Source organism: Schistocerca cancellata, chromosome 3, assembly GCF_023864275.1.
Source record: "Schistocerca cancellata isolate TAMUIC-IGC-003103 chromosome 3, iqSchCanc2.1, whole genome shotgun sequence".
Classification (NCBI taxonomy): domain Eukaryota; kingdom Metazoa; phylum Arthropoda; class Insecta; order Orthoptera; family Acrididae; genus Schistocerca; species Schistocerca cancellata.
The window spans coordinates 419,270,545-419,286,519 of record NC_064628.1 but is presented as its reverse complement, the minus strand read 5'-3'; the positions used below and the strand labels follow the sequence as shown (position 1 = coordinate 419,286,519).

General features: G+C 40.0%; 1 protein-coding gene across 1 annotated transcript in view; it reads right to left on the bottom strand.

The window, feature by feature from the left end:
• The window catches only part of LOC126175166 (abasic site processing protein HMCES-like), an 84,976-nt gene that overhangs the window by 40,902 nt on the left and 28,099 nt on the right, over nucleotides 1–15,975 (bottom strand). The window contains exon 7 of the mRNA XM_049921755.1: nucleotides 11,761–12,279. Coding sequence (XP_049777712.1) covers nucleotides 11,761–12,279 — 519 coding nt within the window. The remainder of the gene's footprint in view (nucleotides 1–11,760; nucleotides 12,280–15,975) is intronic.

Here is a 15,975-nt window from a genome sequence, read left to right as displayed (position 1 = left end):
GGAATTACTAGGCCTACATTCTTCTGTAAGTCTGAGTGTACTTCACCTGTCTCATATATCTTGCACACCAGATAGAAGAGTTTTGTCATGGCTGGCTCTCTCAAGGCTATCCGTAATTCTGTCAGAATGTCATCTACACCTGGGGTTTGTTTTGACTTAGATACTTTAGGGCTCTGTCAAATTCTTCTCACAGTATCATATCTCCCATCCCATCTTCATCTACGTCCACTTCCCTTTCTATAATATTGCCTTCAAGTTTGTGTACTTTGTGCGGACCTTCTACATATGCCTTCCATCTTTCAGCTTTCCCTTCTTCGCTTAAGACTAGTTTTCCATGTGAGCACTTGATATTCATGTAGCTGCTTCTCTTTCCCCAAAGGACACTAATTTTCCTGTAGGTGGTATCTCTTTCTCCTAGTGACAACTGCTTCCAAAACTTTACACTTGTCCTCCAGCCAATATGGCTTAGCCATTTTGCATTTCCTGTTAATCTCATTTTTTAAACTTGTGTATTCCCTTTTGCCTCCTACATTCCCTGCATTTTTTAATTTTTTCCTTTCATCAATTAAATTCAATATCTCGTGTTATCCAAGGATTTCTACTATGCCTTATAGTTTTACTTGTTTTAATCCTCTGCTGCCTTCACTAGTTCATCTCTTAAAGCTACCCCTCTGTCTTCTACTGCATGCCTTTCCCCTGTTCTAGTCACCTGTCGCTGAATGCCCCCTCTGAACTCTGCAATTTCTTCAGTTTTATACTACAGTTTGTAAATAATAAACTGTGGTCAGAGTCCACATCTGCCCCTTGAAATGTCTTAAAATTTAAAATCTGGTTCCTAAATCTCGGTGTCTAATCTTTACATGATCAATCTGAAACCTTCCTGGTGTCTCCAGGCCTCTTCCATGTATATAACCTCTTTTATGACTCTTTAACCAACTTTGAGGTTTGCCAACAACATTGTAATTCTGTCAGAGACAGCAAAGGACCTGGAAGAGCAGCTGAACGGAATGGTCAGTGCCTTGAAGGGCAGATATAAGATAAACATCAACCTAAGCACGAGGATAATGGAATGCAGTCAAATTATATAAGACGATGCTGAGGGAACTAGATTAGGAAATGAGACACTTAAATAGTAGATGAGTTTTGCTATTTGGGCAGCAAAGTAATGATGATTGTCGACGTAGAGAGGATATGAAATGTAGACTGGCAATGGCAAGGAAAGTTTTTCTGATGAAGAGAAATTTGTTCACATTGAGTAAAGATTCAAGTGTAAGGACGACCTTTCTGAAAGTATTTGTACGGAGTGTAGACATGTGTGGCAGTGAAACATGTAGGACAAATACTTTAGACAAGAAGAGAACAGAAGCTTTCGAAATTTGGTGCTACAGAATAATGCTAAAGATTAGATGGGTAGATCAAGTAACTAAGGAAAAGGTACTTCTTAGAATTGGGGAGAAGAGGAATTTGTGGCAAAACTTCACTAGAAGGGATCAATTGGTAGCACACATTCTGAGGCATCAATTACGTATTGGAAGGAAGCGCGGAGGGTAAAAACCGTAGAGGAAGACCAAGGCATGAGTACACTAAAGAGATTCAGAAAGATGTAGGTTGCAGTAGTTACTCTGAGATGAAGAAGCTTGAACAGGATAGAGTAGCATGGAGAGCTGCATTAAACCAGTCTCTGGACTGAAGACTACAACAACAACAACAACAACAACAACAACCACCACCCCACCCCGTAAAAATTCTACCAGGCAGCTTCCTCTTTTGTTTCTCTGGCCCAGTCCATACTACTACTTTTCCTTCTCTTCCTTCACCTACTACCAAATTCCAGTCCCCCATCACAATAAAATTTTTGTCTTCTTTAACTATTTATATACACATGATAAAAAGGTGGTAAATAATAATTCCTCATGTGTTTCCTGATGACTGACTGGTCTGAACTTATAACATCAACCAAAACAGCTTGCTGTGCTGGTACTGTGAACGTCTGAAAGGAAGGAGAAACTACAGCCATAATTTCTTCTGAGGGCAGCAGCTCTACTGTATGGCAAAAATGATGATGGCACCCTCTTTGGTAAAATTTTCCAAAGGTAAAATACTCTCCCATTTGGATCTCCATTAGGGACTACTCATGAGGATGTAGTCATCTGGAGAAACTAAACTGGCATTCTATGGACTGGAGTGTGGAACCTTAGATCCTTTAATTGGGCAGGTAGGTTGGAAAATTTAAAAAGGGAAATGAATAGGTTGAAGTGGGAATTAGTGAAGTTTGGTGGCAGGAGGAACAGAACGTTTGGTCAAGTGAATATAGGGCTATAAATACAGAGTCAAATAGGGGTAATACAGGAGTAGGTTTAATAATGAATAAGCAAACAGGAATGTGGTATACAACTATGAGCAGCATAGTGAACACATTACTGTAGCCTAGATAAACACTAAGCCCATGCCTACCTCAATAGGACAAATTAATATGGCAGCATGTACGTAAGAATGCAAATACAAAATGCACTGAATATTAAGATGATGCAACGATTGATGGCATTGCCAATTCTGCACATGTTTGCATATCAGCTGTCTTAACAAATGACGTGAGAAATCACTCTAAAAAAAATTCCATTAGCTACAGGGAAGTGTGCTAGTCTATGAAAGATTTATATGTTCTTGTTGTTGTCTTCAGTCCTGAGACCGGTTTGCAAGCTTCATCATCTCACAGTATCTACTGCAACCTACATCCTTCTGAATCTGTTTAGTGTATTCACCTCTTGGTCTCCCTCTACGATTTTTACCCTCCACGCTGCCCTGCAATACTAAATTGGTGGTTATATGATCTACCCATCTAATCTTCAGCATTCTTCTGTAGCACCACATTTCGAAAGCTTCTATTCTCTTCTTGTCCAAACTAGTTACCATCCATGTTTCACTTCCATACATGGCTACACTCCATACAAATACTTTGAGAAACGACTTCCTGACACTTAAATCTATACTCAATGTGAACAAATTTCTCTTCTTCAGAAACGCTTTTCTTGCCATTGCCAGTCTACATTTGATATCCTCTCTACTTTGACCATCGTAAGTTATTTTGCTCCCCAAATAGTAAAACTCCTTTACTACTTTAAGTGTCTCATTTCCTAATCTTCTAATTCCCTCAGCATCACCGACTTAATTCGACTACATTCCATTATCCTCATTTTGCTTTTGTTGATGTTCATCTTATATCCTCCTCTCAAGACACTATCCATTCCGTTCAACTGCTCTTCCACGTCCTTTACTGTCTCTGACAGAATTACAATGTCATTGATGAAGCTCAAAGTTTTTATTTCTTCTCCACGGATTTTAAAACCTACTCCGAATTTTTCTTTTGCTTTCTTCACTGCTTGCTTAATATACAGATTGAATAACATCGGGCATAGGCTAAAACCCTGTCTCACTCCCTTCCCAACCACTGTTTCCCTTTCATGCCCCTCGACTCTCATATTGCCATCCGGTTTCTGTACAAATTGTAAATAGCCTTTCGCTCCCTGTATTTTACACCTGCCACCTTCAGAATTTGAAAGAGAGTATTCCAGTCAACATTGTCAAAAGCTTTCTCTAAGTCTACAAACGCTATAAACGTACGTTTGCCTTTCCTTAAACTAGCTTCTAAGATAAGTCGTAAGGTCAGTATTGCCTCACGTGTTCCAGTATTTCTACGGAATCCAAACTGATGTTCCCCGAGGTCGGCTTCTACTAGTTTTTCCATTCATCTGTAAAGAATTCGTGTTAGTATTTTACAGCTGTAGCTTATTAAACTGATTGTTCAGTAATTTTCACATCTGTCAACACCTGCTTTCTTTGGGATTGGAATTATTATATTCTTCTTGACGTCTGAGGGTATTTCGCCTGTTTCATACATCTTGCTCACCATATGGTAGAGTTTTGTCAGGACTGGCTCTCCCAAGGCCGTCAGTAGTTCCAATGGAATGTTGTCTACTCCGGGGGCCTTGTTTCAACTCAGGTCTTTCAGTACTCTGTCAAACTCTTCACGCAGTATCTTATCTCCCATTACATCTTCATCTACATCCTCTTCCATTTCCATAATATTGTCCTCAAGTGCATTGCCCTTGTATAGACCGTCTATATACTCCTTCCACCTTTCTGCTTTCCCTTCTTTGCTTAGAACTGGGTTTCCATCTGAGCTCTTGATGTTCATACAAGTGGTTCTCTTATCTCCAAAGGTATCTTTAATTTTCCTGTAGGCAGTATCTATCTTACCCCTAGTGAGATAAGCCTCTACATCCTTACATTTGTCCTCTAGCCATCCCTGCTTAGCCATTTTGCACTTCCTGTCGATCTCATTTTTGAGACGTTTGTATTCCTTTTTGCCTGCTTCATTTACTGCATTTTTATATTTTCTCCTTTCATCAATTAAATTCAATATTTCTTCTGTTACCCAAGGATTTCTACTAGCCCTCGTCTTTTTACCTACTTGATCCTTTGCTGCCTTCACTACTTCATCCCTCAAAGCTACCCATTCTTCTTCTACTGTATTTCTTTCCCCCATTCCTGTCAATTGTTCCCTTATGCTCTCCCTGAAACTCTGTACAACCTCTGGTTCTTTCAGTTTATCCAGGTCCCATCTCCTGAAATTCCCACCTTTTTGCAGTTTCTTCAGTTTTAATCTACAGTTCATAACCAATAGATTGTGGTCAGAGTCCACATCTGCCCCTGGAAATATCTTACAATTTAAAACCTGGTTCCTGAATCTCTCTCTTACCATTATATAATCTATCTGAAACCTGTCAGTATCTCCAGGCTTCTTCCATGTATATGAAAGATTTACACAGACATAAGAAAAATGCAAAAATTTCTCACATATTTTTTGCTACTGTGAAAGTTCTAAAGAGCAATTAAGTAAAGGTTTAGTACTTTATGATTATTAAAAGGAATTAAGATGGAAATTAATAGCTAAGAAATGCAGACTGCACTGGAACATAATGCCACAGACTTTTCATTGTAAGTAACCGAAACATCTTCACTTTAATAATTTGTTTACATCACTTAAAAATGCTGTGGAGCACAATTGCACTTAAAAATACATTGTCTCTCATCTTGTTTTGGCTGTAGAGCACCAACAGCCCCAAGAAATTTCATCAGTTGGGGAAACAAAAGATGAAAGCTAACATAAAATGTGGACTAGCCATCTGAAGGTGAACCTATCTGTTCTAAACCAGTAATGGCGCTGTTTAAATAAATAAATAAATAGCATTGTAAAAAGTGGCTGGTTGTTATCTTTTATGTAAGAATCAACCTATATATTGTACACAGCCACAGGCATAAAATGTCCGTTTTTTATTAAATAGCATTAAGAAATGTTCTTTAAGGGATTTAGGGAGCCAAGTTTTCATATACAGGGCTATTACAAATGACTGAAGCGATTTCATAAATTCACTGTAGCTCCATTCATTGATATATGGTCATGACACACTACAGATACGTAGAAAAACTCAAAGTTTTGTTTGGCTGAAGCCGCACTTCAGGTTTCTGCCGACAGTGCGCTCGAGAGCGTAGTGAGACAAAATGGCGACAGGACCCGAGAAAGCATATGTCGTGCTTCAAATGCACTCGTATCAGTCAGTCATAACAGTGCAACGACACTTCAGGACGAAGTTCAACAAAGATCCACCAACTGCTAGCAACTCCATTCGGCGATGATATGCGCATTTTAAAGCATCAACGATGCTTTCGAACTCATTGATGGGGACATGCTGCGTCGAGTGTGGGAGGAACTTGATTATTGGCTTGATGTCTGCCGAATCACTAAAGGGGCACATATCGAACATTTGTGAATGCCTAAAAAAACTTTTTGAGTTTTTGTATGTGTGTGCAAAGCATTGTGAAAAATATCTCAAATAATAAAGTTATTGTAGAGCTGTGAAATCGCTTCAATCATTTGTAATAACCCTGTACATACACATGGTATTGATCCTGATAATTGAAAAGAAACTTAGAAAATCAAAGAAAACAACTACTTTATTTCCACCTGATTTTAAAAAGTAGGTGGTTTATAGCTCTGTTAATATTATTTTAACACAACAAAGTATCATAATCCAATAACATCTCATAGGTTCTGACTGAAAACAATTCTCAATGAGAAGCGTATGAAAGCAAAGGGCTAGGATGAAATACGTTAATAATGTATGTGATATGGTGTGGTGAAGTGCATAAAGAATGTACAAAAAAGGAGTCAGGAAACAAATGTTTGTGATATCCGGGTAAAGTCAGTATGCTACGGCAAAAGCTTCTGGAGGAAAAGTTATAAGAATAAGGATACTAAGTTGTGCATACCATCTCAAAGACTTAAGATGGGTGGACATAATTTTATGTAGGTTTTCGAGAGTGAAGGATAGGTGGACTGCAGAAAGGGGATGGTGTTATCTGTGGTCAGGTGTATCTGTGGAAGGAACGGCCTATGCCTTATAATGGTTGTGGGAGGGTGAAAGGGTAGGTGAACCCAGAGGAAAGGGTAATCAAAGCCTTGGTTAAGGTGCACCCATGTAAGAAATGTGCACCCATGTAAGAAATGACCTGCACAGTTTTTTTTTTTTTTTTTTTTTGTATAGTGGTAAGGAAAGGGACACCTGTGTCACAAAGATGACAATGTTGGTAAGTTTACTCCTTAAGGTAAAATAAAACTTATCCCTGTTTCTACCGCAATAAATTTGAGAAACTAGTAATGTCAAATAGCATGTTTTAAAGAGAGCACAAAGCTAATTACCTTGGAGCAAAGCAAATGAAATCATGGTTCAGCCTGATGCAATAATAGATTGTTTTTACATATACAACAAGCCCTGGATGAAATAAATATCTATTAGCATGTTGAACTAGGCATGTTAAGAAGGAAATTAGAAACAAGACTCTTTGTACTTTAATTAACTGAGAATGTGTGCTAAATACTTACATAAAATGGAAAGGCAAGCTATAAGGCTTAACCCTGATAAACTGAAATATTAGTGAGTGAAAATGACTCAACTGAGAAATACACTCACCCATTTGATATATATAATACCCTCCATAAGTTAGGAAACATACTGCATATTACAACGGAGCAAGATGGGGGTGATCTACACAAGTTATTGGTTAGAATACAGAATAGCATTCACAAATAATGAACAATCGTGACACTTACTGTATTGTACAGATAATTACTGTACATATATGTACATACTAGTACTACTCAGTTTTATACAAACTGACTTTACCTGGCTGAGCAGTTCAACTAAACACATAATGCAGTTCCAGCAGATGGCACAACTGTGTTGCAGAAGTACACAGTTTGTAGTTCTGTCCAGTTCTAGTTCCATTTGTATGAGGGTAGGACACACTGCAAAAGGAATTGAAAACGGCCCTAGAGTGCCAGATTCCTTATGATTCATGGATAAAGAAGCTATACAGTCTGGCAAATGTCAAAAAAATTTAAGATTTCCATGAGCAGGAATTGTCAAGACCAAGCACTGGCATCTAGATACAGGCTCCTACGATGACTGTCCGTGAACTGGCTGCTGAACTAAACACAAATACACCAGTGAGCCAATAGTGAGATGGTGCCTAGCAGAAAACAACCTCCAGGATTATGTAGCAGCAACAAAATCATTGTTGTACCCGGTCAATAAGAAAAAAAAAGGGTTCAGTGAGCTACGACACACCAGGAGTGGACAGCAGAGGATTGGAAGAGAGTCATATTCACTGATGAATCCAAGTTTGAACATTTGGAATAAATGCCATCAACATGTACACCACTTACCCCGTGAATGCTTGAATCTTCACTGGATTATTCCAACTGAAGCATGGAAGAGGTTCTGTGATGGTATGGGGATCTTTTGGAGGGAATAAAGTTGGGGCTTTGGTGAAAGTAGATGGAAAAATGAACCAAAAGGATTACCATGCCATCCTCTAGTGATATGCTAATACATCTGATTTGTGTCAGATTGGAAAAGGGCTTGTTTTGCAACAAAACAATGTCCTGAAATGTACATCTAGCTTGTGTCAGAACTGTGTGAAGTCTGCAGAGGTTCAGAAAACTTTGAAAAACTTGGAATGACCTCCGCAGTCCCCTGATTGTAACCCAATTGAACTACCATGGCATGAGTTGGACATAAGGATCTGAAAAATGGGATTCACGTGGGACATACTTTAAAGTCCTGAAGCAATAACAGAGACTAGTTACAAGGCAAAATTTACCCATTACATGCTGAGAATACACAAGGCAGTGATTAAAGCAAAGGGTGGCTATTTTAAAGAATCTAAAACTTAACACTTGCATTTACCTGTGTATTGTTTGAGTGTAATAAACATTTAGAAGACAATAAAATGCAATTTTATAATGCATTTCCTATCCATTGTCCATAATTACTTGGTGTTTCAAGCTTATGGGAGACAGTGTGTTGTAAAATGAAGTTTTTTCTTATGAGAGTTTAAGTTGAAGAACGACCTTTTAATGAAACCTGCAGATTGGAAAATGGTTGTAATTACTTACATAAGTTGAGCTTCACAAAATCTTTAGCCTAAGTGGAGGAATCTAAAGTGTAACATGAGTTTATCTTGTCTAACATGTTCCACTATTATCATCTCAGGCCAATGAAAGATGCTCGTGAAAGTAGAAAATGTATTTTAGGTAGTTTGTAGGTAGCAAACATGCAACTGTGTGTGCTTTACAGAGTGGAACTAAGCAACAGGTCCACAACTTCCAAGGAAATACAAATGGCAACGGTCTAGATTGAAAAAGGTGATTCTTATTACAACAGATCAATTGTGAAGTGAGAACTTAATCGTAACCTGTAGGATTTTGAGTAGGGTACCCCCCCTCTCAAGGCACAACTAGTGAAGGAAGTAGTTGAGCTTTTCAAGGTCTGGGTGATAATGGATGATCAGAGGAGTGCTGGTCACAGGGCTGCCACAAGTTTCCCCAAGCGAAATTCCCTGATATTTCTCCGATTTCTAGACACGTTTAAGTATTTGACCCTGACAAATTTTGATATACCAAGGTTAAGTAAAGACATAAGTTAACAGAAAACTTCAAGGACTTCTGTATTTCTAAATGTGTGAGCAAGAATCTGAAGTACTAACACTAAAATCTTTTGTAATGAGCTGTTTTTAGTTGGAGTAAGCAAGCCAAGTGGTATATATGTTTCATTAAGAGCACTGCTGTTATTTTATTTCAATAAAATGAAATATTTGGTGAAAAATTTAAAATACCTTCACTGATTTCAGAAATAACCTTAAAAAAAAGTAGGCCTTTTGAAAGAAGTGTGACAGGGAAGAGTTGTGTAAACCAACACTACAGGTGACCGCCAATAAAATGTTGGTTCTACTAGGTTTGTTATTGTCAGTTATTACCCACTGTGTTATGTCTATTATTTTACAGGAACTGTATGGTTTTTCTTTCAAGACATGCATGAGCACATAGCGTACAAACTGCCAGTGACTGCCGCAATTTTCTTCTCCTTATTGTCCATACTTTCTAATGTATAAACTACTTTTGAAGTGCCACAATGCAGTACAATAAATAAAATGTCTATAAAACACTGCACTATACTATGTATATGGGGTGTTCAAAAAGAAATGAGCCGGAAGCATAACTACAGAAACCGGTACCTGTATGTTAGAAGTATTGACCTGGCTGTTGAGACACTTGTCTCACTGTGACACAAGGCGGTGAATGGCTGTCTCATAAAATTCCAGGGATTGCGATGTTAACCAGTTCTGCATGTACAGGTGGACGTCATCGTCCATGGTAAATCGTTTGCCTCTCAAAGCCTTTTTAAGGGACCCAAAATGGCATAATCACAGGGAGATAGGTCCGGACTGTATGGAGGGGGCCGAGAACCTCCTATTTGAATTTCTGCAGGAGTGCCGTGACTGTGTTGGCCTTATGAGGCTTTGCATTGGCGTGGAGCAGATTGACCCCACAGGTGAGATTGCCTGGTAGTTTTGATTTGATTACCTGGCAAAGGGTAGTCAAGGTTGGTGAGTAGTGCTGGGCATTCACTGTTGTCCCATGCTACAGGAAGTGAATCAGAAGGGGGCGACCTTGGTTCCCTTAAAAAGGCTCTGAGGGGCAAATGATCGATCTCGGATGATGACATCCAGCTGTGTGGAACTGGTCAACATCACAGCCTCGGGAATTTTATGAGACAACCATTCACCGCCTTCTGTCACAGTGGGACAAGTGTCTCAACAGCCAGGTTCAATACTTCTAATATACAGGTACTGGTTTCTGTAATTATGCCTGTGGTTTGTTTCTTTTTGAATGTCCCTTACACTTGCAGTGAGACAGTTGCAATTCCTGAAATCCACTACCTCGCTCTGGCCCTGGCCTCTGGACTGCCGAGGAGCACTGCAGTCCTGGATCAATAGATAAACCATGAAAGTCCACCACATTACACCACACACAAGGAGACCTGGCCTGCAGGCAGATAGGTGAGGCTAGATCCAGGCAGAGCCTTCACTTTAGTGGGAAACGATGGCCTGTGATTTTGGCTCGCCATGGAAGTCCACTCCTGAGGGCAGCTATTCATGTGTTACAGACACCATGTTGATGAAATCAATCCATGCTACGGATAACTTGCGCAAATACTCTGAGAATCAATACTAATGAGGATAGGTAGCAAATCACTGTAAAGATGATTGCCGAGTCACAGACAGGGACATAGAAAAGACAATCGTACTCTGAAAAATATTTAGCCACAGCCTTTGTCCAAAAACGAGAGTGCACGCGCACGCGCGCGCGCGCACACACGCACACACACACACACACACACACACACACACACACACACACACACACACACACACACACACACTATCACTGTCTCCGGCCACTGCATCAACAGTCTCTGAGAATCAGATCCAAAAAAACCACTCCTCACACCTCCCTGTCCCTCTTCAGCAGCTGCTAGGCTAGCAGCAAGAAGTGGTGGCAGCACTGACTGCAAGCTGAGGGGAGTGGTACAAAGAGGAGAAGCAGTGAGAATGAGGGAGTAGGGAAGCGGTGCACATACTAGGTTGCGGCCAGCCAGCGACTATGCATGACATTTCAGTAAACAAACCATTTCATTTACTGAGACAAAAACCAGATTTTTTCAGTGTTTTTTTCAAATTTCCCTGACACATCTGAAATTCCCCGATTTCCAGAACTTGTGGCAAGCCCGGGTCAGTGGCTGGTTAACAGCTTGACGGGTGTCAGAGAAGGAGATGGCATGGGAACTCAGTTTGTGGTTAAGCTGTATAAGACACTGGCTGTCAATAAAGGCTATGGTGAGGTTATCCATATATTTCGACAGCTCCTGCTTTCCACTGCAGATGTGACGTTCATGGGTGCTAAGGCTGTACGGAAGATACTTACTGACACAGAAAGGGTGACAGCTGTCAAAGTGAAGCTGCTGTTGACGGTTGGTGCACTTGATATTGAATAGATTGATTTTGATATTGAACAGATTTATTTGTGGCCTCTCACACCATCCTGCTATGCCTCCTGTCCTCGTGAATCCTTCCCTGCCTCCTTCCCACCTCCATCTACCCATGCAATTGCCCTCAACAATTGATAACTGTCAATCTTGCCATGGATGTTGGTTTTAGCATTTGGGTGCCTGTGTGAGAATGTGTGTACTCTTGCTACAGAAAGAGCAAGAGCTTCAAAGCTAGTGTGAATACTGTATTCTTTTGAGTGCTTCTATGTGCCACACAGTAGACAAATTAGAACTATGTTAAAAACCTTACCCAGCAACATCTGCCCTTTCTTCATCACCACTACTGGCAGCAACATCTGATTCCGGCTCCATTTTAACTGAGTTTTCTTCTTCCTCTTCTTCTATCTCATCATCTTCCTCATCGTCATCATCATCGTCATCTTCTTCATCATCCATTACTTCATCATCATCTTCGTCATCATCATCGTCATCATTTTCTTCATCATCAACTGCTTCCTCATCTTCATCTTCCTCCTCTTCAGCATCTTCATCTTCTTCTATGTCATCATCCTCATCCTCCTCTTCATCATCTTCCATTTCCTCCTCCTCTTCCTGTTCCCGCATATCGACATCTTGTTGCTGCTGAACCTGAAGTTGTGGGCGTCGTTGCTCCTGCTGTTGTTGCTGCTGTTGTTCTGCTACTTTGACTCGCTTGGCATCCTCATTCACTTCTGTGACCATAGCATTTTCCTCGGGTCTTTTCAAGGAACCATACTTCTGCTTTAACCAAGATTCCATTAAGGCAGCACTCGCACCTAGTTTAGGGCGACTGAAACATACATAACCCACACTATATAATATAAAATAGAACATGCACATCACCAAATTTACAATGTTGTGGATTACAAGTCAACAAATGAAAACTTAATGATGGATTCATTACTTGCTTACCTGTCCTGGGTAGTTCATATACAGAAAGTGAATGCTTAAGAATACTTAGTAACAGGTTTTTCCCCATAATGATTATATATTCAAGCACACTTGATTATCAGCTCTGCAAATACACATCCATTATTTTCTCTATAAATGAAACATTTTGTTTGCATAATGGATTGCCATGAACAATATCTGCATTCTGATAACTGCCATCCCTTCTGCACCAAAAAGTCACTTATACAGTATATAGTGTGGACACTGCTGGACCCAGAAGCCCCACATCAATCTCTACCCCTGCCCACTCGTCATTCAGCATGCACTTCCTGTTCCTCAGTTTTCCTCTTCATCTTAATCTCGTACTCTACGTCGTCATATTGTCAGCACAAAACTCTCTGTCTGTAACCAGGAATGAGCTCACAGGTGCCACAGTCCTATCTTGGACATCTGCTGCCTTGACCTCCCATCAGCCACCCTTCCCCAACCCTCCTCCTCATCCCCTATCCTTTCTCCTCTCACCAACTACACCCGACACAACCCCTCACCACAGTCAAACTATGTAGACAACCAGGACAATGTAGTTGTTCTGGTGTGTGTGTGTGTGTGTGTGTGTGTGTGTGTGTGTGTGTTTTGGAGGGGGAGTGGGGCAGCGTCACATACTCTACAGCTCTGAAAACCCATTGACCCAAAAGCTAGCATGTTCTAAATCTTTTTTATGGGCCCTTCAATTACTGAGGGAATAGTATATTCCTGTATTGACGACTGATGAGATGTGTTTGTGGGAGATGGATGAGGAAGGAAACAGGTCATGTCCTTTCCACAGAAACAATCCTGACATTTGCCTTAAGCCATTTAGGGAAATCTTGAGAAAACTAAATTTTGAAGGCTGGTAGGGGAATTTGAGTCACTGTCCTGAATGAGAGCCCAGTATCTTTGCTCATTTAGAGAATATCATCTCAATAACCATATTACCAGAACACCTTTTACACCAGCTGAAATCCTGATGGTCCCCCATAGAATCAAAGGCACAGGGGAATTATCTGAGAGATAGGAGGATTTCTGGAATAATCTCTTCTTGGTCTCCTTAATAAGTTTGAGGCATCTGGCCGAACTACTCAAAATGCTAAGAGGTTCTCTGCAGTTGGACTGCATTCGAATCCATCATGTGTAACTCATTTTCTTCCAACTGTAGCACACTACGCCTGGTTCCACCATGATACAGTGTAATATCACCCCTGTCTCAGCTGGAATGTAACATAATTCATTGCTTCAATGTAGTGTTATTGTAGATTTTTTTGTTTATATCCTTTGCCATCGATTAGAGACTCACTTGAGCAAAATGAATCTCTGTCGCCAGGCCATTTTCACTTGTTACAAATGAAAGAAAATAGATTACTTTCTCTCATATGGTAGTTGTGGTATTGAGTGGACACAGACTGAAGAGTTGCTCACATGTGTATTTGTTTGAGTTACAAATAAACATAAGTATTATTATTTGCATTGCCTGCATAATTTCACCACCTTAACTTATCATTCAATCCAATTATATGTTCAAGATTTTCCACAGTAGCCACCTTGGCACACAAGAAAGCAAAAAAAGAATGGAAGAAAGAGAAAATTTTTATATTAGAGCCAGTGGTCTCTGTAGTCGTCCTGAAGGATTTCAAATACATACACGAGAGATGTAATGGATCATATCTGTAATGTGATCCAACCATCTGGATACTGTGCCCACTATCCGTTTAGCATTGCACAATCTACTGAATGCACTAAGACTGGGATGTTGTCACTAGAGTGAAAATTGTTGGATACTCTAACAATAGGCAGTGTCAAAGAAGGGAAACAAAACAGTGAGAAACCAATGGTGGAAAACTATCTTGTACCAGTGGTTTAGAACATGCACTGATTCATGTTCAGAATGCATAGTTCTTTTTTCATTATTACACTGTCTTTTCTATCACAGTGGCGTGCAGTGGCAGAGGTCCACACACACAAAGAAAGAAATGAATGGTCAAGGAATTGGGAGGAAGTGGGTGTCTGATGAGGCTGTTGAGAATCTCCTGGCCTAGGGCTTTAGGAGATGGACGGTCACTAGCTTATAAGGCACAAGCACTGTAACATTAACTGCTTGCAAGATGGAGAAGAGGCAAGGAGGTGTATATGTCTCTGATAAATATGACTTCTCCTCTCAACACTTCCACACAATGAGTTCATCTTTGTTGGGCCTACAAACCCTTTGCACAAAGGCATCACATTGTTAACTCCTGCTTTTATTATTAAGGAATCTGAAATTTCATTTAAAAACTTGGCTCCTGTCACTGTGTCACACCATGTATGTTTAACTGGTCCCCTTGTGATTTTCTTTTATTCATTAAATTACCATTTTAAGCTATCCAGGACATTCCAATGAATTTATGATCACTATCCGTTTTGCATGTAGGGTACCAATTATACAGATGAGCCATTTCTAGTAAGTACAGACTTCAGCAGAGAACAGCGCAGTGGGGTGTGTACCAACTACTGTGGGTAACTGACTAGAATTATCCAACCCAAAAGTGTCTGCTGGGTATAAACACAGTACAAGGTGTTTCAAAAAGAACTTTACAACTTTAAATATTTAAATAAATTTATTGAAAGAAGATATAGAGATGGGTTTAGAGTTACTTTGTAGGGAAACACAAAAGTTTTTTTTTTACCTTAAATAAAGATGTAGTATGTGGCTTCCATTGGTAATCATGCACACATCCCATTGGAGGACAATTTCTTCCCAAGTTTGCTGTAGCATTACAGATGTAAATTGCACAGTGGTAAGTTCAGATAGAGAAGCTGGCATAGGAGGTACAAACACTATATCCTTGATGAATCCCCCCAAAAAAACGTCAAGTGCCGTCAAGTCTGGGGAACAAAGAGGCCATGCAATTGGCACATCATGGCCAATCCATTGACCTGAAAAGTGGTCAAGGAGAAAATACCAGACGTCAGCCAGGTAGTGGGGTGGTGCACCATCTTGCATTAAGTAAACATTTCGTTCTTCGTCGTCCACATCGATCTGTGGTATCAAAAATTGTTGTAACATATCCAGGTACACTATCCCGTTGACGGTTGTCTCGTGGGAAAAAAGGGGCTGTACACTTTGTTCTTGCTCAAAGCAGCAAAAACGTTCAGTTTAGGGCTATCGTGAACATGTTGCAATGTTCGATCCGACAGTTATTTGTGTTAACCTTGCCACTTAAATGAAAAGCTGATTTTGTCCAAGAAATGTTCATCCTCATGTAATTTATTCAACATACCTGCACAAAAGTTCTTGCAAGCAATTTTATCAGTGTCTTCTGCATGGTTTCAAATGCAAACAGTTTCTCAACACATGCCAAACACTTGTATGTGGGATTTGCAGTTCGCGAGATGCACAATGGGTCGATTTAGTAGGGCTGTTGACAAACTGTTGTCTCAATCGCTCAATGATGCCTTCAGATGAGCTTTGATGACCCGATGATTTCTCATGTCTTACTGAGAACCCTGTTTCTACAAAACATTTATGCCACTCATAATTGTAGGAGAATCTTTAGCGTACTTGGTACAGAAATTACGCTGA